Source organism: Protopterus annectens, chromosome 7.part0 (assembly GCF_019279795.1).
Source record: "Protopterus annectens isolate FY-2018-M chromosome 7.part0, PAN1.0, whole genome shotgun sequence".
NCBI classification, from domain to species: domain Eukaryota; kingdom Metazoa; phylum Chordata; order Ceratodontiformes; family Protopteridae; genus Protopterus; species Protopterus annectens.
Genome location: NC_056739.1, coordinates 750,353,424 through 750,378,818, shown reverse-complemented (window position 1 = coordinate 750,378,818; position 25,395 = coordinate 750,353,424). Strand labels below are relative to the sequence as shown.

At 40.2% G+C, this 25,395-nt stretch overlaps 1 protein-coding gene across 1 annotated transcript in view; it reads left to right on the top strand.

Annotated features, from left to right (window-relative positions):
- Positions 1-19,406, top strand: part of LOC122806671 (cytochrome b5 domain-containing protein 1) — a 474,473-nt gene extending 455,067 nt beyond the window's left edge. The window contains exon 4 of the mRNA XM_044077282.1: positions 19,059-19,406. Coding sequence (XP_043933217.1) covers positions 19,059-19,289 — 231 coding nt within the window. The 3' untranslated portion in view covers positions 19,290-19,406. The remainder of the gene's footprint in view (positions 1-19,058) is intronic.
- Positions 19,407-25,395: the final 5,989 nt, after the last annotated feature.

Below are 25,395 nucleotides of genomic sequence, written 5' to 3'. Positions count from 1 at the left end.
CTTGGAGTCCATCCACTCGGCACCTCAGTCGCCTTTGTTACAGAGTGAACGTAGCCATCATTCTTTCCAAGCCTCTCGATCCTCTAGATTATCGGATCATGATGTGGAGGAGTAGTAAGTAGGTTGCTTAAATCACAGGCACTGGCAAAAATTCTGTCCAGCCCACCTCAACAGGTATTGGCTCCAACCGCCTCTATTTCTATTCCTCCTCCGACTACATTTAGCTCGGAGCCAGAGACCATGGATCCACAGGTAGTAGAACCGTCGGCGCCAATCATTATGTCTCCTTCGGTTACGACGTCGGCTCCAATTACCTCGATTGTACCTTCTATCGAGGGATCTGGGTGCCGAGGCTCTCTCGTCGGCTCTGAGGGGGGGAATGGCATCGGACCCTTGTCCGACCCCGTTCTCCCCCTCGGAGCTTCGGCGCAGGTGAGCTCGGCTCCAACATCGGCCTCGGAGCCGTCACCCTCGATGCGGAGAAAGACTCCTGTTTCTTTGGAGCCGGAGCTTTCTCTGCCTAGAAGTTGGGATGCCTTTGAGGTTATGCAGAGTGTGCTGTCCCCCGAGGCAGCTCTACTGCCAGCTCCATCGGCTCCTCCCCCCGTGGTGCCTGTGCCAACCTCTACTCCTCCTCCAGACCCCAAGTGTAGGGAACCTATGCCCCAGGACACCCCATTGGGTGATCCCTCTTCTTTCAAAGCCTCCCCTGATCACTCAGAGGAGCCTCCCTGGAAGAAGAAATGCAAGAGGAAGCACATAGACTCCCCTGAGTCTGTCACTTCAGATGCAGACATGGATGAATCAGAAGGGTCCCCAAGGTCTCCCTCTGTAGATGTTTCCTTTTCAGACATCCTTGAAATGCTTAGACAGAGGAGGGACTGGACTTCCCTAGCCCCTACAGATGACAAGTCTGTATACCTGGACGCATTTGGTTCCCGACCTTCCACCTCCTGGGTATCTCCTCCTTTCGATCCACTCATGTCTGTAGTGGCTCAAAAGGCTTGGTCAACTCCAGATTCTGTGAAACCTACTCCAAGGAGACCAAACAAATTTATTACAGCCCCCCAGGACAAGCAGTTCCTCTCCAAAAGTGTGTCCGTTGATGCCATGGTGGTAGCAGCAACCAAAAGAAAGAGTTAGCAGAGACCTCTTCATCTGTTCATCCTCCGAACAAAGAGTCTTGGAAGATGGACAGATATGGAAAGTGAATGTTTGCTTCATCGACCTTTTCAATGAGGTCCCTGAATTATCTATGCCATTTTACACATCTTCAAAGGGATCTCCTATAAGAGCTTGGAGATACCCTTGAAGATCCTACAGCTGAGGGAGCACCAGCCAAAGTAGCTTCTCAGCTTGCGACTCTTAATTCCATAGTTAACTTCTCCATAAGGTTGATTTCCTGTGCAGCCGATGGAGCGAGCAGAGCCACAGGGACAGGTGTGGCTCTCAGGAGACATGCTTGGATGTGGCTGTGTCAGTTTGCGGAACCCTTTCGAGAGTCCTTCACCAATACTCCCTTTGATGGCTCCTTTCTCTTTGGGCCTCAGGTGAAAGACATGTTGACCAGGTGTGAGCAAGAAGACAAGACTCTCCCTACTGTGTGAGTTCATTTTTCCACTCCTTCCGGACCTTATCCCAAGGGTCAGAAGAACAGAAAGATGTGGTTCCGAAAATGCCAGGGACCCTTGCCTGACACACGTGGTGATTTTTCCCCCAGGGGCAGAGGGGGAAACAATAATAACAGATGCCACCCTCGTGGCAGAGGGGGACCGCAAAACCAGGGTGACTGAGAAACTTTCTCTGCCAAACCTTTTCAGCATCCCTGAAGGGTTGCCCAACTGCTCACCTCTGGAGGCAGTCGGGGGAAGACTTTCGCTGTACCCAAAAGCCTGGCAAAATATAAAAAGAGACAGATGGGTACTATCCATCATATCTGGAGGTTACAAAATTCCCTTCCATCAATCCCCCATAGAATTGAAAAAGCCCATTCCAGATGTCCCACCCAATCTAAGGGATCAAGCAGTCACAGAAGTTTCAAGACTGCTAGAAAAAAGAGCCGTTCAAGAAGTCCCCGCAGACCAACTAGGATCCGGAACTTACTCAAGATTCTTTTTAGTACCAAAAGAGACAGGGGACTGGAGACCAATACTGGATCTCAACAGATTGAACAAATCTGTACAAAAAGAAAAGTTCCGGATGGTGACACTGCAGTCCATTTCCCCTTTTCTGGGTCAGGACAATTGGATGTGCTCGATAGATCTTCAGGACACGTACTACCTTATCAAGATGATAGAAAAAATACACAATAACTGTTCGATGGTAGAGGAATGAACTCCGCTCGTACTACAGGACACAAGTCACCAACAAATTATAGATTATTCCAATACAGAAGTGGATGAATCCAAAGCAATAGTTTATTGTAACCAAGTTGAGCGCTTTCGGCTGTACCCCAGCCTTCATCAGAACAAATAACACATCTAAGCAACGTGGTATATATACATACACACATACACCTCATATTAATCAAACAATTAAATCATCAAGAGAGAAAAGGCGCCAAATAGTTTAAAGATACATAGTACTAAATAGCATATAAACACTAGCCTAGACTCTATAATACAGGAACCTATATTAAACAATGGAAATCATCCATTAACTTGATAACAAGAATTCTAAGTGCATTGAACTAATATGTAAAAACAGTGTTGTTAAAAAACAAAATCATTATTTAAAATTATATGTAGATGTAAACTCTGTACCAATGTGTGAAACACAGCTAGTCCATCCAATAAATATATACTACCATAAAAATATATATATAGAAAAAATGCAAGGTACATGCAAAATGTCTTAAATATAATAAAATTAAAAATCATAACCATGACACCAAATGTTTCTACTAAGAAATTATTCCAAGGCTAAAAAAGGTTTTATGCTTATGAAATCAATGAGACCGGGTGGTCTCGTGGAATCTGTTAAAATTTGCCATTTACTTTCGCACGATGCCAATTTCATTTTCCAATCACCTCCAAAGGGAGTGATATCCACCTGTTCTATGATGGAAAATAAAAAACTGTGATCATCTCCCTTTTCCAATATGTGCCTGTATAGTGCATTTTTGTTATCGTGCTTCCCTATTCTATACAGGTGTTCATAAATACGTCTATTTAGCTGCCTCTCTGTTTTACCTTATCAAGATGGACAGATGCTGTAGGAGATTTCTTCACTTCCGGGTAGGGGCCAGTCATTACCAGTTCAGAGCTCTGCCCTTTGGTCTCACCTCAGTCTCCAGGGTGTTCACCAAGTGTATGGCAGTAGTCACGGCTCACCTGAGATGGCAATGATTCCAGGTGTTTCCCTATCTAGATGACTGGCTCCTGACTGCTACCACCAGGCATCAACTCTTAGAGGCACATGATTATACAGTCGCATCATGCACTCAACTAGGCATTACAATAAATTTCGAAAAATCTGCCTTGTTGCCCTGTCAGTCTATTACATACATAGGAGCAGAATTAAACACAAAAGAAATGTTTGGAAGATTACCACAGAAAAGAGTTTCCACTATTCGTCATCAAGTGTTAATTTTAATGCAGAGCAAAAGGGTTCAAGTCAGACATGTCCTCCAAGCTCTAGGCTCCATGGCAGCTGCCATTCTTCTTGTCCCATTAGCACATTTCCTCATGAGAATCCTTCAGTGGCTTCTTTTCACGCAGTGGTCTTTCCAGGAACTACCATGTCTCACATGATCCTGATCACAGAAACATGCAAAAGGCACCTTTCTTGGTGGATGGTCTCCCCACTAGTAATTCAGGGCAGACCTTTCATACAATGCCCTCCGGTAGCCGCAGTGACCACGGACGCCTCCCTGATAGGGTGGGGGGGGGGCATTATCTAGGCAGGACAGTCCAAGGCACTTGGCAACCTCATGAGTACCATCTGCATATCAATGTCTTAGAAATGAGAGCGGTTCTCCTAGCATTGCAAGCCCTTCAAGACTCTCTTCCTTCTGGGACCATTGCAATCCAAACGGACAACATGTCAGTGGTGTGGTACATCAATAGACAGGGCGGGACCAGGTCTTACCCCTTGTGTCCAGAAGCACTCAGACTGTGGCAATGGGCGACTTCCTCCCAACGTTTTCTGATAGCAACGCAAATCCCTGGGAAATCCAACGTTATAGTGGATAGGCTCAGCAGAGCTATCCTCATGCCTCACAAGTGGTCTCTGAATCAGGAAGTTGCGGATCTTATCTTGTGCAAATGAGGACAGCCTTGATGTGACCTATTTGCCACTCCTCTCAACAACAAATGCAGCAGCTACTTCTCCCTACTTCCTCTTCCAGGTCATATACCCAGAGATGGTCTAGTCCACGATTGGCCTCAGGGACTCCTTTACACTTTTCCCCCTTTTCCCCTAATTCCAGGACTCATACAGAAAGCAAAATCGGTGGGTTGCAAAATTATCCTCATTGCCCTATATTGACCTTGACAAATATGATTCCCGTTCCTAGACCTACACCTTCTGGATCAACCGTGGATTCTGGACCTGGTTCCAGATCTTCTGATTCACCAGTCAGGCAGGTTGCACCAATCTCTTCAAACTCTCCAGCTCACAGCTTGGTTACTCCACTTCCAACCTTAGTCAGGCTTTCCAATATCTCCCCAGTAGTTTGTGATATTATTGTTTCCTCACATAAGTCCACTACCAGGAAAATGTATGCTAGTAAATGGAAACAGTTTTCTTACTGGGCAGAATCTGGAAATTTGGATCCTTTCTCAACCCCAGTCCATCAAATTCTTGAATTTCTAGCACAGCTTTTTCAGTCTGGTGCGGCTTCCGCTACCATTAGAGTACAACTAGCTGCCATTTCTAATTTTCATATCGGTATGTTTAATTCTAGCATAATGTCTCATAAGCTCTGCAAAGCCTTTATGAAAGGAACATCTCTTCTTAGACCCCCAGTTAGAGATCCTCCCCCTGCTTGGGATCTCAATTTAGTTTTAGCCTCCTTAATTTTGCCTCCCTTTGAATCAGCAGCATCATGCTCTTTAAAATTTCTTTCTTGGAAGACACTTTTTCTGGTTGCTGTCACTTCAGCTAGACGTGTCTCAGAACTTCAAGCACTATGTGTTCATCCTCCTTACCTGGTGTTTCACAAGGACAGAGTTTCTCTGAGGACCAATCCATCCTTTATTCCTAAAGTCTGCTCAGAGAACAATTTAAATCAATCCATAGATCTCACAGTTTTCTTTCTTAATCACAGCAACAAGGCAGAATACAAACTCCACCATTTGGATGTACACAGACAATTGCGTTTTTACCTCCATAGAACTAAGGAATTAAGAAAGTCAGACCAGTTATTTCTTTCTTATGCTTTCAACAAACAAGGCTTTCCATTTTCTAAAGTGACCCTATCCAGGTGGTTATCTGATACTATTGCCTTTATTTATCAGTTACAAAATAAAGAGCTACCAACTAAACCAAAAGGTCATTCCACTAGAGCATTAGCCACCTCTGTAGCTTTTCAGTCTAGTTTGCCCATAGACTCAATCTGTGCAGCTGCCACTTGGGCAAACCCCCACACATTTATCTCTCATTACAAGGTAGATATGGTCTCCCGGAGCAGAGCTTCCTTTGGTTCTACTGTTCTGAAGAGTTTGTTCCAATGATCCACCTGTTTTTTTAGGTGCTAGGGACACTGTCCCAAACAGCAAGAATGAAGGCGAGATGGACAACTTAACATAAAGAAGTTGTGTACCTACCATAATGTTCCATGCTAGTTGTCTTCATCTCGCCTTCCTTCTTGCATCCCTCCCTCCTTCCCCCTTCCTAGAGGATTGTGAGGAGTTCCCTTTTGTTATCACTGGCTGAGCATCTTTTATTACTTCACATGCCAGGTAATTTATAACTCTTTCCTTGTTTAGGTGTATTGGACAACCAGTTTTAGTAACTGGTTACGCTACTTATGTCTAGTGTGCGCTATCACAAACAAGATCTGATTAGCTGACACTGGGCATTCTGGAATAAGGGGTAGCCTTGAGCCAGTAAACAGCTCTCGAGCTATAGAAGATGGCCAAGTCGGAGCCGAGGATCGGCTCCGAACCCAAACAGCAAGAAGGAAGGCGAGATGAAGACAACTAACATGGAACGTTATGGTAGGTACATAACTTCTTTTTTTTGTATGTACTTGTGCTGCAGTATCATAATTGTTTGTGCCCTGTATGTTTTTCGATATTATGAGATTCAGTATTATGAGTTTTCAGTATTTTGAACTTTCAAGATTTTGAGTTCAGTATTTTGAGATTCGAGATTTTGAGCTTTCGAGATTTAGAAGTGGACCATATATGTGTGTGTGTGTGTGTGTGTGTGTGTGTGTGTGTGTGTGTGTGTGTGTGTGTGTGTGTGTGTGTGTGTGTATATATATATATATATATATATATATATATATATATATATATATATATTTTTTATTTATTTTTATTTATTTTACATTTGTTAACCGGGCTAGTCTGACTGGATATATTTCCCTTTTCAGCAGAGGCCCGGGGAGAAAAGCTCCACAGAGAGAATAATAACTATTACATGCAATGCAAAAAAAGTAGTATACAATTCATACTATAACAGGACAATATTATACAAGGAATCAAATTTCTAATAGACATATATTAACACTTGTACCAAGGAGTACTCATGGCTTTTGAACACAAAAACACAGGCATATGTTATTTAGATTAATCAAACATTATGGAAAAGAGAAAAGGATATTTAAGGACAGCTATGTAAGTAGGATAGTTTTTGATTAGATGTTTGTAGGTGTCCTTAGTAGACTGAGTAAACTGATTAGGAGGGAGAAGGATAGAGGAGAAGTAAGTGATAGAATAGTGAGCAAATAAGTAGAAGGTAGTGAGGATCACAGAGATCAAAAAGTAGAGGGGAGAGCAAAATACGTGGGTTCAGTCTGGGTTAAGGCAGGGGCATAGCCAGTGTTTGGTGAGGTAGAGTCTAAGTTTTTGTTTGAAAAGGACAGGAGATGATATAGAAGTTAGTTCAGTGGGCAATAGGTTCCAGTGTTTACCAATGGAGTTAGAAAAGAGGGAGTCACCGGCAAGGTTATTGGATTTGGTGGCAGTGACTAGGAGCTTGTTAGAGGAGCGTAGAGAGCAAAGGTTAGAGTAAGGTGTGAGGAGGTTAGAAAATGAAGGGGTGTTGTTTGGCAGATAAAAAGATTTGTGGATGATGGGAAGTTGCAAAAGAAGCAACATGTTTTGTAATTCAAGCCAGTGAATTTGTTGTAGATTCAGGCAGTGATGTGTTCTGAATTGATTACCAGTAACAAATCTAGCTATACTATTGTAGGTGGTGGTTAACTTGGTAAGATTATTTTTTTTTAGGTTAGTGTAAATTGGTGAAGCATAGAGAAGAGTGGAGATGAGATGAGTGTGGGCCAAAGTAGCTTTGGCTATTGGGGATAGGAATGCTCTAATTCTATAGAGGGAGCCCAGTTTTCTATGTACTGTTTTGATAGTGTTGTTTATGTGATAGTCAAAGGTAAGATTGTTATCAATTGTCACTCCTAGTAGTTTGGTAGAAGAGTCAGGTGTTATGAGAGTGTTGTTAATAGAAGAGATAGAGAAGTCCAGTGAGGGGGATCTGGTTGTGGGTTTGAAAAGGAGAAGTTTTGTTTTTGGCATTAAGAAGTAGGCAGCGTTTAAGAACCATGCTTCAACCATATGGAATACATTTTGAGTAACCGTTTGAAGCTCTGGGATGGTTTTTGCAGAACAGATGAGTGTGGAGTCATCTGCATATTGTATGCATGTAGCTTGGGGAATGGCCACTTGTAAGTCATTTATGAATAGGGAGAACAGAAGAGGGCCAAGAATAGAGCCTTGTGGTACACCGAGGGAGATAGGGAGAAGAGAGGAGAGTTTATTATCCCAGAGTACAGCTTGTTTCCGGTTAGAAAGATAGGAGGTGAACCATTGAATGGTCTCTGGTTCAATAGCAAGTGATTCCAAGATTTTTAGAAGAAGAGGGTGATTGACCATGTCAAAAGCTTTAGATAGGTCAATAAAAAGAGCAGAAGAAAGGGTATTATTGTCGCGGTTTTTGTTAATGAAGTCGGTGAAAGAAAGGAGAGCAGTTGTAGTACTATGAAAAGGCCTGAAACCATGTTGACAATGAGATAAAATGTTGTGTTTAGTTAAGTGGGACATTAACTGATTATGTATACATTTTTCCATGATCTTTGCTAGTGGGGAGAGGAGGGCAATGGGTCTATAATTAGAATATTCTGTGGAGTTTCCTCCCTTGTGTAAGGGTATAATATGTGAGATTTTCCAGATGTCAGGGATGAATCTTTCTTTAATGGTTCTATTAATAAGAATTGATATGGGGTAGGCTATTTCTATGGCTGCTTTTGAAGAAATTCAGATGGTAGTTGGTCTGCTGATGGAGTACATGGCTTAAGCTTTTGAATGCATTTTAGGATAAAGGTGGTAGAGATGGGCTGTATAGTAAAGCTTGGTAAATTAGTGGCGGCATGTTGAGGGATATTGGAGTTATCAGAAGGAAGGTGAGAGGCTAGTGAGTTGATAGTATCAGTAAAAGGGAGTTGAAGGTGTTAGCAGTTTCAAGGGAAGAAATTTTGTCTGATCCAAAGGGGGGGGGAGTGGAAGTTTGTCCAGGGTGAAGAAGTTTGTTCAATGTTGCCCAGAATTTTTGGGGATTATTATGGTTAGATTGTTGGAGGTTACAATAGTAGTGTTTTTTATCAGCAAGAATAGCTTTTTTGGTGATGTTTCTTAGTTGTTTGAAGGATTGATGATCTAAGGGTAGCCTAGTAGTTCTCCATTGTTGCCAGAGTTTGTTTCTAAGTAATATTTTCTGTCTTGTTTCTTTTGATAGCCAGGGGGCAGGTTTGGTTTTTATTCTTATAGTACGTTTTGGAGCATGGGTATCTAAGATAGTTAAGAATTTGGTATTAAAGTGTAGAACTGCTTCATTGAGGGGAAGAGTTTTTAGTGGAGTCCAGTCACATGCGTTGAGTTCAGTTTTGAATAGAGTGGGGTTAAAATGTTTAGTACTTCGTATGGTCATGACTGAAGGGTTATTTGTAGTGATATTTTTTTGCCTTATGATGTAGGTTAAGTTATGGTCACTGATATCATCAGGCAGGGTCCCTGCTTGATAGTTTATTTGGGGTTTGTTGACAAGGATCCAATCAAGTATACTTTCTTTGTTGTTAGGTTTATTAGTTCTAGTGGGCGTTTGTATAGTTTGGGTGAAGTTATGGAGATTAATATGGGAGGCTGGGTTGTTAGAGTTAACTGAGTACCAATCAAGGTTAAAGTCACCAAGTATTATGGTTTCTTGTGGGTAGCTAGTTGAAGCCCAGCAAAGAATACTCTCTGTGCTTGTGGAGTTATTACCTGGTGGAAGGTAGGTACAGATAATGTAGATGGCTTTATTAGGGTTGAGTTGTAACTTAGTTATAAGGAGTTCAATATTAGAATTTTCAGGGGGGTCATAGTGAATTAAGGATATATTAAGTTCGGTTTTAAAAATGAGGGCTACTCCTCCTTTACGATTAATGCGGTCTAATCGTAAAATGTTATAGCCTGGGGGAATGATTTCAGTATCTTTAGTGTAGGGCTTTAACCAGGTTTCTGTTAAACAGAGGATGTCAAATGAGTGACATTGTAGAAGAGAGTGAAGTTGAGTGATTTTGTTGTTGACACTACGAATATTGAGGTGCCCTATGAGTAAAGTATTAGTTTTAGAGATTGGTAGAGGAGATGATAGATTAGGGAATGATGGGGTGTCTAGGGTAGGGATCTTTGAAGGCCCAGGGTTTGGGTGTATGTCACCATGTGTCAGGATAGAGGGCTTATGTAGTAAGTGTGATTGAATAGTTAGGTAAGGTTTATATTTTTCTTTCCTTGACAAGAGATTTTTACTGTTGCTGTGGGATAGTCTGTGATATTTTGCTAGTAGGTAGCAGGAGGTTGATGTAATGTTAGAGTGGCTACAGTTTAGGGTTATGAGTTCAGTGGCAGTTTGCCTTGAAGAGCTTTGGAAGTGGTACTTAAATTTTATTTCATAGGAGGTTAGGAGGTAAGGAAGTGTGAGTATTAGAGAGAGTAGTATTAGGGCTATTAGTTTGGTTAAGATGTTGTTTGTTATAAAAATTTTGTAAGTAGAAGTGATGGTAGTTTGAGACATGATGAGAGGAGTTTGGAAGAGAATTGTAATGGTAACAGGTGGGGTAGGTATATTTTATGGGATGAAGATGTCAGAGGGTACGTGTTATAGGATGGTTTAGAGAAAAGGAGGGAAGGGTGATGAGTTGAGTGGGGAGGAGTCTGGATAGAATCAATTAAGAGGGTAGTATAGCCAATGAGGTAGTGGTAAGTGATAGGTGTGTTATGAAGGGGGTGTGGACTGTGAGCTATAAGTGTAGGGGTGCGTGGGGTGGGTGGGATAAGGGGGTAGGGAGGGGAGCGAAGCGGGGCAGAAACAGACAGAGGAGTGGGAGCGTAGGCAATCAGCCCAGCTGAGGAGCAGAGACACTACTTAGTGAGAAAGGAGTGATTATAGTGGAAAGTAAGAGTAAGGAGTGAGACAGGAGTGAAATCTGAGGTAATTTGTATAGCAGGGAAGGAGCTAGGAGAAACAGGCTTCACAGTAGAAGTAATTACTATTAAAGGGGTAGAGGAAGAACAGAAATAAAATAGAGGCCTTCCTGAGGGGAACACAAGTAAGTTTCAAGAACAGCGTTAGGAGTAAGGGATGGAAGTAAGATAGTGGGAGTAGGAGAAAAAAAGGGGGGCAAAATATCAGAGCTGTAGGATGAAAAAGGTCTAAGGGTACCTAGAGGGGGGGGGGGTGCTGCTGGCAGACTTAGCTGGGAGCAAACAGAAATACACCGGCTACAACAGGTCAAAAATACAATCAAATTGTGTAGACATACTTTCTTAGAATCTTTAGGAGGTGGGTAAGGAGAAGAGTGTAAGGGTCCAGAGTCTTTTCAGTTATTTAGGTGATTTAGTACCCTCGTAGAGTGGAGAAGTTTTCACAGTCGAGCAAGTAGATAATGGGTGGAGCAAGAGAATAAGCTGGTACAGGAGAAAAATGAGGGAGAGAATACAAAGTGTTAGGGATACATGAATATGCAGTATTTTACAAATAAAGATATAGTCAAGTACATAAAATATAATTCAGATCAACTATTCCAATGAATAGCACTTACAAACAGTAAAAGCCAGGAAGGTAAATACCATTCAGGCAAAATCACAATGCATAGATACTTAGTTTGGAATTACAGCAGTTGAACATATACATTTCAGCAGTAGGAACCTTGCAGTACTTTGGTTAAAAAACAAACAGTTATACCCTAATATACAGCAGATAAATTCTATCTAGAAGCAAAGGGATAGCATGGGATAAGCCTGTGGATCTGTATTGTAAGATAAGGAGGAGCGCTAAGTGTAGGGGGGCCCAATAACTGGTAGGACCCAAGCTCAGCTTATACTTGAGAGACCTAGAACACTACGCAAAAGTAACAATAAAAGGACTGGTCCTAGTCAATCTAGGTCCTCCAAGGTCTTTGTAAGGGGTTGCAAATGCACTGAGTAGCCTCGCGTTGGAACGCTAAGCAAGTCATTGTAAGTTTCCCGCTAAAATCAGCGAGAAATAGCCTTGGCTGGGTCTTACTGCGAATACAAACCCTAAAACAACAAGATTGTTCTATATATAAGTAAGAACATAGTAATCATGTAATTACATTGGTTGTTCATGTGAGAGTAGGGGTATTACTCAGTTAAGGGTATGTTACACATACGCTGCGTGTACTATGGGACAGGAAAAATGATAAAAACAAAATAAGGCTGGCACACTAACTCTGGTTAGCTGATCTATGTGTAGGTAGCACCCAGTTACGTCCGCTATATGCTAACTGAATTGACTGTAATAAGAAGAAACTAGTAGTATACACAGTAAAAACTTCTTAAAGGCATATAAATGAAAAAGAAATAAAATAAAAACAACCCTGTTGGTGAGTTTTAAGGTTTTGTTCCTTTATTGTGTTGGAACTTCATCAGAATGAACTATAAATGCATAAACTGGTGTATAAAAGACAGTAACACATAATAACAAGTTTTGCATCCATTGAAACATCTTGAAAAATATAACTAATTTACAAGACTGAACAAATAGTAGAAAAAATGGGTGTGTAGGAGGCAGTGCTGTAAAAAGTGGGCGTGAATAATTCTGTACAGTAAAAGGTGGGTGTGAACTAACTTTATTGTAACTTGGCACACTTTAAATTTAAGGAGTCGTTGAATCCAGGATAACATTCAGCATTCAGGTTTAACTGCCACTATAATTCTAAAACTTGCAACAAATTATCAAAGTCTCCAAAGAAATCTGCAACTTGATCCAATACCAGAAAGAGAAACTTAGAAAATGTGGGTAAGTGGTGCTATGTTTACCCAGAACATCAGTCATATCTCTGGATCTAACTGCTGCAGAGTGTTCCTTAATTCTGTCACTTAGTTTGCGTGCAGTTTTGCCCACATAAAAACAACTACATGATGAGCAGATAGCTGCATACACTACTAGAGAACTGTTGCAATTAAAGCCTTTTTTAAAATGAACAGTAATATTACAATATGCAAAATGGTAAAAATCACCCTTAAAAATAAAATCACAGCATACACATTTACCACAAGCTGACATGTTATTAGTTATGCTTAAATTTCCAGTTTCTGATAAGTGAAAGGGTTAATCATTATTTTCAAAAAAAGATTTTAAGGTCTTAGTTTTTTTTTTTTTAATGAATTTAGGTGTAGACCCAACAAGATCTTTTAAATCATTGTCACTTTGTATGATCTTCCAGTTATTAATAACTATTTCCTTAATGCATCTCATATCTCTAATTATAGGGAGAGAGAAGCTTAATGAACGGTTATTGTCTGTAGTTGGTTTGGGTGAAGGATTAAAACCAAATTTGAGAATAGGTTTAAACTTTGTGCATCTGGATGCTCTAATCTCATTTCTAATAGCTAGAATCAGTTGAGAAGGATAGTGTTTTTGAAGAAACAAATTAGTAAAAAAAATCACATTCATTTTCAAAGGTGTCGTTGTTACTTATTAGCCTTGACAATCTTACAAATTGTCCTTTAACAACATTTCTCTTCATAAAAAAACGGGTGTTGACTATTGAAATCTAAATAATTATTTCTGTACGTTTCTTTTCTAATAATGTTAGAAGACAGTTCACCTGTAATTTTGTCGATCAAGAGGGTGGTATCCAAGAATGACACTGATAGTCCCTTTCCTGCAGTAACAAACTGCAAAAACCCTATGCTAACTGAAAGAGAACCTACAAAAGAAATTAACTGTTACTCAGACCCTTTCCATACAAAAAAATATCATCAGTAAAACAGCAGTACAGTTGGGTAAGACTAAAATCTGGTAAATGAATTAGTGTGTTTAATTCCCATTCACGTAATACAATGTTTGCAAATGCTGGTGCCATCTTAGTACCCATTGCTACCCCCTGTACTTGCCAGTAAATGGTTTTACTGAAGTAAAAAAAGTTATTTTCTAAAACTAAGGACATAGGTTTGTGCAGGATATTTATTTTGGTTTTGGAAATATGGCAAATTTTTGTAAAAAATGCTTAATGTAACTAAGTCCTTCATCATGTGGAGTGCTAGTATATAAGGCTACCACGTCTAATGTAACTAGTAGATAATTTGTGAAGTCAGTGTTAGCTGTGAATATCTTATTTAAAAAATCCCAAGAATCTCTTGTGTAAAACAGAGTGGCCTGAGCTATAGGGTTTAGTACATAGTCTATGTATTGTGCAATTCTTTCTGTTTTAGTTCTTTTATTTGAAACTATCAGCCTAAACGCTGGATCAGTGGAACTTTTATGAATCTTACGGATTACAAAAAGCTTAGCTAAACTGGGGTTAGGTGTAAACATAAACTGAAATTCTTCTGGTGTAATGAAGTGGTTAGCTTGCAAAGATCTAAGAACTCTGGCAATATGTTCAAACTTTGATTAACTGTTTCCATACATGGAAGTTCGTAAAAGTCGTCATCAGTGAGGAATTGTTCAATTTTAGTAGTGTAAGTGTGCTGTTGCATGAGAACATTTCCTCTGCCTTTGTCTGCCTTCATAATTCTTAACTCATTATCATTAACTAAATCAAGTAATGCAGTCTTCATTTAGATTCAAGTTAAACCACTTGTCATTACATTAAGTATGAAGTAACTGTCTAAATCATACTCACAAACTCTAAGAAATGCAGAAATGGTGTTATGTAGTGGAGGATTGAAAAGTGTTTTCTTTTTTAACACTGCACTGGGAAGGATTTTTCACAACCTACCACCAAGACACATTCACAGCTTTTATACAGCATTGCATAATCCTGGTGTTTCAGCAGTTTTTAACTTGTGTAGCAAAGAGCTCTCCAATGATCATTTGAAGGTTCTTAATAAAGGTTTTACCTTTGTGCCTTCACAAAGAGGTAAGCTCCCTGACTTGTTGCTAGATTTCAGATTATATGCTCGAAAATTAAACCTACAAGTTTTATTTCATGATCCAGACAATGATTTTGAGTCCACGCAATCTTCAGTTTATCCAGTTATTTGTTCTCCTGTTTGTTCTAGTTACTCCTTATATACTGGATATGCGAGCTGCAGCACTAAATATCTGATATATGTTGTTACTTGCAACTGTTGCACTAGCTATTACATGGGGAAGACTGACAGGCAATTTCGTGAAAGAATAAGGAAACACGTCAGTGATATAAGATTGCAAGATATGAAAAGTTCTTTATATAAACATATTTTAGAACAACCTGGACATTCCTTTTTGTTTATGACTTTACAAGTTTTGGAAACAGACACACGAGGAGGTGATATTATGCTGATAAATGAGATGGCTGAAATTAGATGGATTGCTACATTACAAGCATACAGGAAACATGGTCTGAACAGCAATCTGTCTGTTAAACCAGCCCTTAAGCTTAGAAAGAAGATGTGTTTGGATGCAAAGGAGGTGTGTTATGGAAGAAGCCTCCTGATTGGAAGATTGTTTGTTTAAAGCTATGAGATTTCTTCTTGAGAATTAGATCTGATGAAGGACTAATTGGTAGTCCGAATGCGCTTATCTCCCTTTTAAACTGTTTTTAATAAAGATTATTTTTATGCCTTAAGGAGGATTTTATTATATGCTTTGAGCCTTAAGCTGCATTTATTTGCTTTACTTTTTTATATATATTTATATATCTATCTATACAGCTATATATATATATATATCTATATCTATATATGGTTTCACTTCATAATCTCGAAATGCTGAAATACTGAATTTCAGCATTCCGAGACCATGAAACAGAACCATTCACAATATCGAAACCCACAATCACGAATCACACAATCACGAACATACATACACCATACATTACATAACACACACACACCAGTCCACCCAAGGCACATAAACCACACAACCCTACATTACCCTCCCACACCCCCCTAAACTAGCCCCCCACACCCCCTACTTATATATACCAACTCCGAGATTGCACATAACAAAAAAAAAAAAAAAAAACCTCACTCCACGGCATTCTCCCCTCGCTCATACACAAATACACATCACGCATACACAAACACCAACAAATCCAACACTCACACTCATACTTACACCTCTCTACCCTTACCCACACATACAACATACAAAACACACACAAACACTCACTCACCTGCAATTTCAGGCACCATAACACTACACACAACGTACCAGAAATGCATAAGCGCGGATTCAAGATATTCAAATTCACTCTTATGCACTTTCGGCATTCTGAATTTTCAGCTTCATGGTCTCGGAATGCTGAAATTCGGTATTTCAGCATTTCGAGATTATAAAGTGAAACTATATATATATATATATATATATATATATATATATAACAAATAGACAAATATATTTTTAGTTCGTCCTAGTGGTCTGGATTTGTTTTATGTCTTGTTTGTAGTACAGTGTGTGCGTTTTATTGTTCTGGAGATAGAAATGAACTTTGCTGGTGTCAAAAGCAATTGTTTTTGTATTACAGCAGTGTATATTTGTAATTGTTTACCACTGACCCATTGAATAAGGGCATGAAAATCAGCCTGAAGTTTGAGTTCAAGGGAGGAGACAGAGTAGAATAGGACAATGTGATCAGTAGAAAGCAGGAGAGGAAGATGGCATAAGTCAAAATGAAGTTTGTTAACGTAGATAGAAAAGCGCAGATATGCCAGAATAGACCCTTTGGGGCATTTTTCTGCAGATGGACTGATGTAGAGATTGATGAGGTAAAATTCACTTGAAAATGGCGGTCAGAGAGGTAGTTTTTTAACCAGGTCAGTGTGTTATCGCTAATGCCTATTTCAGTGACATGGTCTAGGAGAACTGAGTGATCAACAAGATCAAAGGCTGTGGTGAGGTCAGTAAAATGACTCCACTAATTAGGCCTTTGTCCCTTCTAAGAAGAATGTTGTCACTGAGTGTCCAGATAACTGTGGATGCACTGTGACCAGACCAAAAATCATGCTGCTTTTGAGAGAAGGTGGTATTGATTGATGAATTGAGTGTACAAATAAAGTAACTTTTCCAGAATCTTTCCTAGGCAAGGAGAATAAAAATGGGCTGAAAGTGTGATGGTTTGGAGGGACTGTTTTTCTTAGGGAGAGGTTTTACAGTGGCATTTTTCCAGATATGGACATAATGTTAAGTGTAATACACAGGTTGTAGATGTGTGTTAGTGGGATTATGTTCTTGTCTTTACAGTGATAAATAAACCATGGGGAACACTGTCTGTACCGAGGGGCTATCAAGTGTGAATATAAAAAGAGAAATAACTTGTTGTCGAGACTAGACAGCTGTAATAAAATATAACTGAATTACTTCCAGATGAGGGTATTAAGGGCATCGAACAAGATTCCAGTAATTATTAAGCAGTCCGAAAGTCTGCAACTGTTTAAAATAAATTTGGAGTTGTACTATGGTCACATGATTTGAGACAAGAAGCTTTTGACGAAGACTCTTTATATGAGCCTTATACCATATATCTAAACACTAAAAACATTCAAAACATATGTCTACTGTACAAAAATTGTATTAAGTTTCCATTATTATTGTTCTTTTCTGTTAATGTGAACTTGTGTTGCAACTTAAAATGTGATAATTTAATAGTGATGTTTTAAAAATAATTAACAAATCAAAGGAGCAAAAAACTGGAAGAATACAATTTGCTTGATATGCTTAGCTTATGTGCATTAGCAGAAAGATCTGGCCCTCATTCTGATGTAAAATGAACTTGATTAGGAATAGCTAATTTTCCCTTCTTCCATGACACTACAACAGTATTTATTTTAATCTCCTCCTGCTAACTTCCAGTATCCTGGACAACATTTATAACACTGCAATTCCTTACAGAAAAAAGGGCTCTGGTTGGAAATTTCAGGAATGTATTCATGTACTAAATGCAACAAGACCCCCATGAGTAGTCCTTCACTTTCTTGTTGCTTAGGACACCCTGCTGAACTTTCCCCATTATTCACAAGGAGGTGCTATGCAGTGGTGACTGATGATCATTTTGCAGATCCAAGAAAGAGGCTGGATGGCCAGAGCTGCTCTTTTCCATCCTCCAGTAGCTGTTATTGAAATCTGTAGTTTTGTCATTTTTTTGAAGTGATGATGTTTCTTTACATGACTGTAATGCTGGCGGCATTCTTGGAGTTTTTGTCAACACGTATTTTTCGTCTGTGTGTGATATGCATGTTTGATTTAGTCTCTGCTGTATTTATTCAGAAGTTGGATACATTTTTTTTGTATTCCATAAACATGAAATATATTAAATGAATCATCCAGTATGTGAGCAGTAGGCAATCTGTGTGGCACTGAGGAATGAAGCCATCACTTCTTCTCCTAGGAACTGGATTATGTTAGTGGCCTAGACTGTGGAAGGGCTGGCTTGAGAAAGGTGCGATTAAGCAGCTGAGGTTGTCCCGTGCATCCCAGAGGTTAAAGTTCTGTTACTTGTGAAAGACTTGGAGAAAAGCCCAGTACTGCACTATACAGTACATGGAGACTAAGCCACGACTATGGCAAATAGTGTATACAATCTAGGTGGGGATAACAGGTATACCTTAGAAAGGCATTACACCATGCCTGGCAATACAAAGGAGACCTATAAGGAACATAAGGAAAACTCCTGTCATCACACAGGATAATGGCTACTATCCGTAGCTCATGCCTGTCCTTCCTCATATCTTCAAGTGCCAAGAGCAGAGTGGAATGAAACTGCTAACTGAGAACATGACTAGATGGTCATGGGGGATGTTTGTCCAAAAAAAAAAAAGATTATATAAATCTGATGAACAGTTTTATTCAGTCTAATATAAGAAAATAAGGTGTATAAGGAACACCGTATACAGTGAGATGCTTTGTCAACTACTTCTTCTTCTTTTGGCTTTTCCCAGTAAGGGGTCGCCACAGTGGAACAATGGTCCTCAGAAAGATTGGCAGTGGAGTTTTACAGTGTTGAGTTGTCAGCCTGTTGCCCAACCTTCCACAGAAGACACACACACACACACACACACACACACACACACACACACACACACACACACACACACACCTAGGGCCAATTTAGAGTGTCCAGTCTACCTACAGCATGTCTTTGGGATGTGGGAGAAAACCGGAGCACCCGGAGGAAACCCACGTAACTGCAGGGAGGACATGCAAACATTGCACAGAAGGCACCCCAGCTGAGAATCGAACCACAGATCCTCTTGCTGTGAGGTGGCAACGCTAAACACTGCACCACTACAGTGACCCTGCTTTGTCCACTTCTGAATAAATAAAATAAATGAGAATTTCAGGCTGTAGCTGTATTTTGCTAATGCCTTTTCCAGAAGTAAAAAAGATACTAAATGATTTAATTAACAAACTAATGTTTTGAGATTTATCTGTTCCTGTTTCTTTTTTTTCAGGTGTGTGCCGAGGAGAACATGACAGAAATACTGCAGAGGTACCTTAAATACAATGCTCATGCTGCCAGTTACACCTGGAAGTACATGGGCACCAACCTGGATATGAGTCAGACATTGGAAGAAAATGGTATCTCAGAAGAAGCTGAAGAATTCTATGAGTTAAGAATGGATGCAGACCAGTATACTCCAGCAATCCACCTCTACTTCAATGATGATCTCACAGAACTGTAAAATGCACACTGCTCAAAAAACAGTATATAAGGAATGCATTTATTTTAATAGATTCTGTGATCCCTTCTGGCAGAAAGCTTTCCATCTTTTTGAAGATAAATACATCAAGAAAAATCATATTATCTGACTGAAGTATTAGACTAGTTGAGACTAGGTTGACTTGGTTCCAGGGAAAGCAGTGGGTACTGTGCAGATTAAGTTATGTACACACCATAACATTCAATCTGTGTTGTCCATTTTCATTCTTTCTCAACATATGGGTTTGGATCCAGTCCTCAGATCTGGCTCAGCTGCTGTTTCACAGCTCATGGATACTACAAGCTTTCATGCTCCTCCCTTACCCACAATGCAGTAGTCCCCCTCATTCTGAAGATATTGTTTGCAGCTTCTTATTGTATGACATAACGAAATACTACCTTTAAGATGGAAAGTCACTGTCTGGAGCTCAAATAGCAGGAACTTTGGTTCCTATAATACTCTCCCACTTTTCCAGACATCATCAAAAGAAACAGGGTTGGGGGCTGGAGGGGAGGAGTTGAGGAATAATGAAAATGGACAACACAGATGGAACATTATGGTGAGTACATAACGTCTTTATCTGATGTTGTTGATTTTCATTCATTCCTTAACATATGGGACAGAGTCCCCAGCTACCTGGATCCCAAGTGGATTCTAAGAAAGAATATTCCTGGGTGCTGTTGAGCTGAAAGCTGCTCTTCCCCTAGAGACCAGCTCTAACTTGTAATGAGTAATAAAAGTATGAGGATTAGCCCAAGTTGCAGCTGCACAAATATCGTCCATGGAAGACCTGGATAAGAAAGCTGATGAAATTGTCATGACCATGGTTGAATGACTTACAGACTTTTGCAAGCTCAGACCAGACTTTTTATAGACAAAGGAAATGCAGTCTGTCACCCATTTTGAAAAGGTTACTTTTGAAACTGGTTTACCCAGTCTGGTTTCTGAAAAGGATACAAATAATTGATCTAATTTCCTAAGTTTCTCTGATCTGTGTAGATAGACGCATAGTTGTGTATGAACATCTAATAAGTGCAATAAGTATTCATTCACCTTTGTTTGAAAAATTTGGAAAGAATGCTGGGAGATTAATAGATTGATTAATGTTAGATCCTGACACCGCCTTAGGAAGAAATGAAGGATTGGTTCTTTTGTTTTCCAACATCTTTATTAAATTTCCACATGTGACAAAGGCAATCTTACATTTATATAAATGAAAAACATACAAAATAAAATCACTTTAGTTGTAAACAGTTTACATCACAGACACAATTGAAACAACTGTAGTTGTAAACGTTACTAATCACTTATAAACATTCTAGTCACTGGCAGTTAAGCATTATATAGCTTATTCAAATCCTGCCACTTAAACCTCATTTCTGCTGTGCATATACTTTTCTCACAATTCCCATTTTTCTGTGTAGTTTGCTCCTTCCCTTTTGTAAAGATCCCCATTCCAGTTATTTTATCTCAGTTACTGTATTCACTCTTTTTAGTAAAGTTGGTCTAGACTTTGATTTCCAGTTTCTAGAAATTGCTTTTTTGGCAGCCACCATAATTAGACTCATCAAGGCTTTAGTATGTCTAGACAATTCTGATTCTGTAGCATAACTCAAAAAAATCATCTCCCCAGTCAGTCCAATTCGTCCACCCAGCATCTCTGACAGAGCAGCCCACAGGGCCAGCTCATAACACCTCAAAAAAATATGTTCCCAGGCACCTCTTTCTTGCCCATCGCACCTCCAGCATTTACTGTCCACCTGTGGAAAATTCTTTGGAATCTACTTTGGGTATAAAAATACTTATGTAAACATTTCCATAGGTTCATAGGTTCATAGGTTTATACTAGGCTATCTGCCCTAAGGCATTTATAAGCCTAGCCCAAATTTTTGTGGCTTACGCCACCCCTTATATGAAAAAATACTGTGCCCATTAGTTTGTTGTGCCTCTGTCCAGCAGTGACACAGAGATGATTCCCGGGGTAAACCTATGATCTCCCATCCACAGGTCAAGATTTCTCTTGAACAGAGCCAGCGAGGTGCTCTGCCTCACATGGACCGGGATTTTATTCCACAGCATAGGGAGTCTCTGAGTGATAAATCTATCCCTCCAGCACGTCCTATTTATATCCGTGCTAAGGTTTAAGTCGCTTGCTCTAGTAGTTTTGGTGGATTTGGATTTTTTGAGGTGGAGCATGTCCATTAATTCCGGGTTGGACATGGCCTTGTATGTCAGGCACATGTCACCTCTGAGCAGACGGTATGCGACTGAATAGAGTTGGAGTTTTTTCAATCTGGCAGCATATGACAGATTTTGGAGTCCCTTTATCCTTTTGGTGAGGAACTTTTGGGGTCTCTCCAATTGCTGCAGATGTCGGGTGAGATACATCCCGAATGGGGCATTGTACTCGATCATTGGTCTGATAAGTGAAGAGTACAGGGGAATAATGACCTCACTAGATCTGGATGTGAATCCCTTCATGATCAGGTGGGCAATGTAGAAGGTCTTTCTAACCACTTTAGCAACGTGAGTGTCAAAAGAAAGGCCACTGTCAACCTGGGTCCCCAGGTCCCTGATAACCTCTTCTGTGCTTAGTGGATTGCCACCTATATGGTAGCTTGGGGTTACCTTGTTTTTCCCGAAGGGTATGACTATACATTTTTTGGCGTTTAACTTCAGGCAAAGATCCTAAATCTTCTAGACTTTGTTGCATATTTGGGAGATATACATATATCCCCCCTTTGTCTCTTTGTGAATTGCTTATCCAATCTCTCTTCCCAATCCTTTCTAAGCTCCTCTGATTGATTATTGTAATTATCATGCAGTATTTTATATGTTTTACTAATCATTCCTTTTTTAACAACGGTTTATGTTCTACATTATATTAAAAACTCTACCAGTGCTGGTTTTTCATTTAGGAGACCCCTATTTCTTTCCCTTTGCCTATAGGAAGTTCACCCCAGGGATCACTTCAGTGGCCTTTCTTGACAGGAGCACTGGGAACTAACTTTGAGTGGCATGATGCCAGAGAATCTTCTTGGGCTAGGCTTATGTAGGCTCCAGGGCCGTTAGCCTAGTACACACCTATGAACCTATACTCTGATATCAATCCTTGATAGGGAAGGCAGTCTCTAACCTGCAGTCCAAATAAATTTTTGGCCTCTTCCCATTCTGTTACCTTTCCCTTTCTAGTTATATGTTCCCAATACCTTGTTTTCTTTGCCAGTTTTCTCCAATAAATTCCAGCCCACTCTTGCCTATCATTTGTATCCCTGACCACAGTCAACCCTATCAGCAAAATCTCTTTTCTCCATTCTCATACTGGTTTGGTTCTTAGAATACTCCCTGCTATTTTATGAATATAACACTCTTTATGATTTTGGTTGTTCTCCATCCATCCAGTCTTCATCCAAAATCCCAATCTCTCCTTATTTCTTGAGCTTCCTCCCTGCGTCATCATCATTCCTTTCCACCTTGAATTATAGTTTTCTGCCTGTGCTATGTATAAGAGCCTTAACTGTGTTGCTCTAAAATAGCTCCACAAATTAGGTAATCCTAGTCCACCTTGTTCTATTGGTAGAATCAGCTTATCCCACTTGACCCTTGCTGTCTTCCCTTCCCAGATAAAATCCTTTAACTCTTTTTTAATTGCTGTCCACAATTTCTCCTCCGGTTGATAGAAGTATGCCTGACCTCTGTATAAGACTAAAGGGACTAAAACATTTTAATGGCTTGTATCTTAGTATCCATATCCAAATAACAAAACTTCCAGTTTCTCAATTTTTGTATTATCTTCTCTTTAGTCACTTCCTACATATCCTTAGCTGCCACCACAGTGTCATTTCTAATCCATACTCCTAAATACTTCATTTTATCATGTTCCCATAAATATGGATATTGTTAGACCAATTCATGTGTGTGTACATAATTTACCACTACTGCCTTTGTTTTAGCTTCATTAATTTTGTATCCTGAGAAGACATGAAACTGTCTTAAAATGTTCCACAACACTGTAATGTCCCTTTCTGGTTTTGTTATGTATAGAATAATATCATCTGCAAATAGAGTCAGCTTTTCCTGACAACCATACCAATTATATCCTTCAATTTCTGAGTCCCTTATTTTCTTTGCCAGTGGTTTTAAATATAATGCATACAACAAAGGGGAAAGCAGACAACCCTGCCTGGTTCCTCTACTCAAGCAGAAATTATAGCAGAGGATCCCACCCACTTTAATTTGCGCCTCCGATCCCTCATATATTCTTCTAATCAACCTTATAATTGTATCAGGGAATGCAAATGCTTCCATTACCCTACTCATGAAGTCTCAGTCTACTCTGTCAAGTACTTCTCTGCATCAAGACCCATCAATAAAAGTGGTGCTTTCTTACATTCTGCTTCCCTCTGGATAATCAGTGTTCTGTTAATATTGTCAGATGTTTGCGTCCCCTCCACAAAATCACACTGATCCATATCTATCAAATTTGGTATCCCTTTTGCATTCTTTTAGCCATATAGACATAAACACATCATAGTTTAGTAATGAAATGGGCCTGTATGAAGCTGGATCTGATGGATCTTTACCTTCTTTAGGAATTACTGTTACCACCGCCTTCTTCCAGAATGCTGGAACTCCTCCTCCTCTTACAATACTGTTAAACAAAACCTTCCAGATCTTTATCATTTTTTTCCCTCCTAACTTCCAAACTTCCACAGGAATACCATCTATTCCTGGGGACTTTCCAGTAGATTGGCTATACATAACCATTTATGTTAAGTTGTCAATCTCGCCTTAATTCTTGCTGGATGGGTTCGGAGCCGATCCTCGGCTCTGACTCGGCCAAAACTAAAGCTCGAGAGCTAATTCCACCGGCTCGAGGCTTCCCTATATCCCACAATGCTATGCGGTAACTACTTCAGATCTCGTTTGCCGCTATAGCTGACGAGGTGCTTTTCTACCGGCTCAGGCAGGTGAGTTAGACTTTTACCTTATTAGGTACTTCTAAAACCCCCTTTTTTGTTGTCATACATAACCTTTTAGTTTAATTTAAGTATTTAGATCAATTGACCCCTGTTTGTCGAGTCTTTTTCCCTTTCTTCTCTTATCTTGTAGGCCTTCGGCCCCTACCCTTCCCCCAGTCCATTAGTGACTAAATCAGTTGTCCTTTTTTTCTGTTAAGGGCTTGTGTGTGTGTGTTTGTGGCTTGTTTTAGCCTTTAATAATTTAATTTAATAATTCAATAATTTTTTCTGTGAAGGGTGTGTCTGTAGTGTGTTTGTGTTGTGTCAGGCACTCCTTTTTACAATGTCAAAAGACAAGGTCTCAGGCTTCAAGAAGTATGACTCGTGCTGTCAGAAAATGTCTCTGACAGACGGTCACACTTCTTGTGTGTATTGCCTGGGACCTGTGCACCTGCAGGACTCTTGTGCTTTTTGTCATGGTTTTAGCCCGAGAGTCCTGCAGGAACGCAAGAACAAGCTAATCTTGCAGGGCTTATTAAAGCCTGAAGGCCCCCCGACTCAGTCTATGTCAGGGAAGCCTTCCAAAACTTCCAAGCAGTCGGCTCTGGTTCCAGAGTCGACTGCTGGAAAGACTAAGTCGGCTTCGACATCGGCTCTGGCTGGAGCCGATGTTTCCAAGCCTCATACTGTTACCTCGGCTCCGGCTGGAGCCGAGGCTGATAAAACTCCATCGGCTCCGATACTTTTATCGGAGCCACAGTCTAGGAAGAGGTCCAGATCCCCCTCTATCGGCTCCGTGCATTCGGCACCAGGATCCCCTCTCCTTTCCGAACGGAGCCATAAAACTCATTCCTCACGGTCTTCCAGGTTATGTGACCATGATTTGCAAAGGGTAGTGAGTAGACTTCTCAAGTCCGAGGCACTGGCCCAAATGTTACATAGCCCGACTCACCAGTCAGTGGCTATTTCCGTTCCCCAGTACATTCCTCCTCCGACTCCTTTGAGTTCGGAGCCAGGGCTTGTCGGAGCCATGGCTGTCGGTGCGTCAGATCCGATACCTTCCCTTTCGGCTCCGTTGTCTGCTCCGATCTCCTCCTTGGAGGGATCTCGGCGCTGAACTTCCCTCA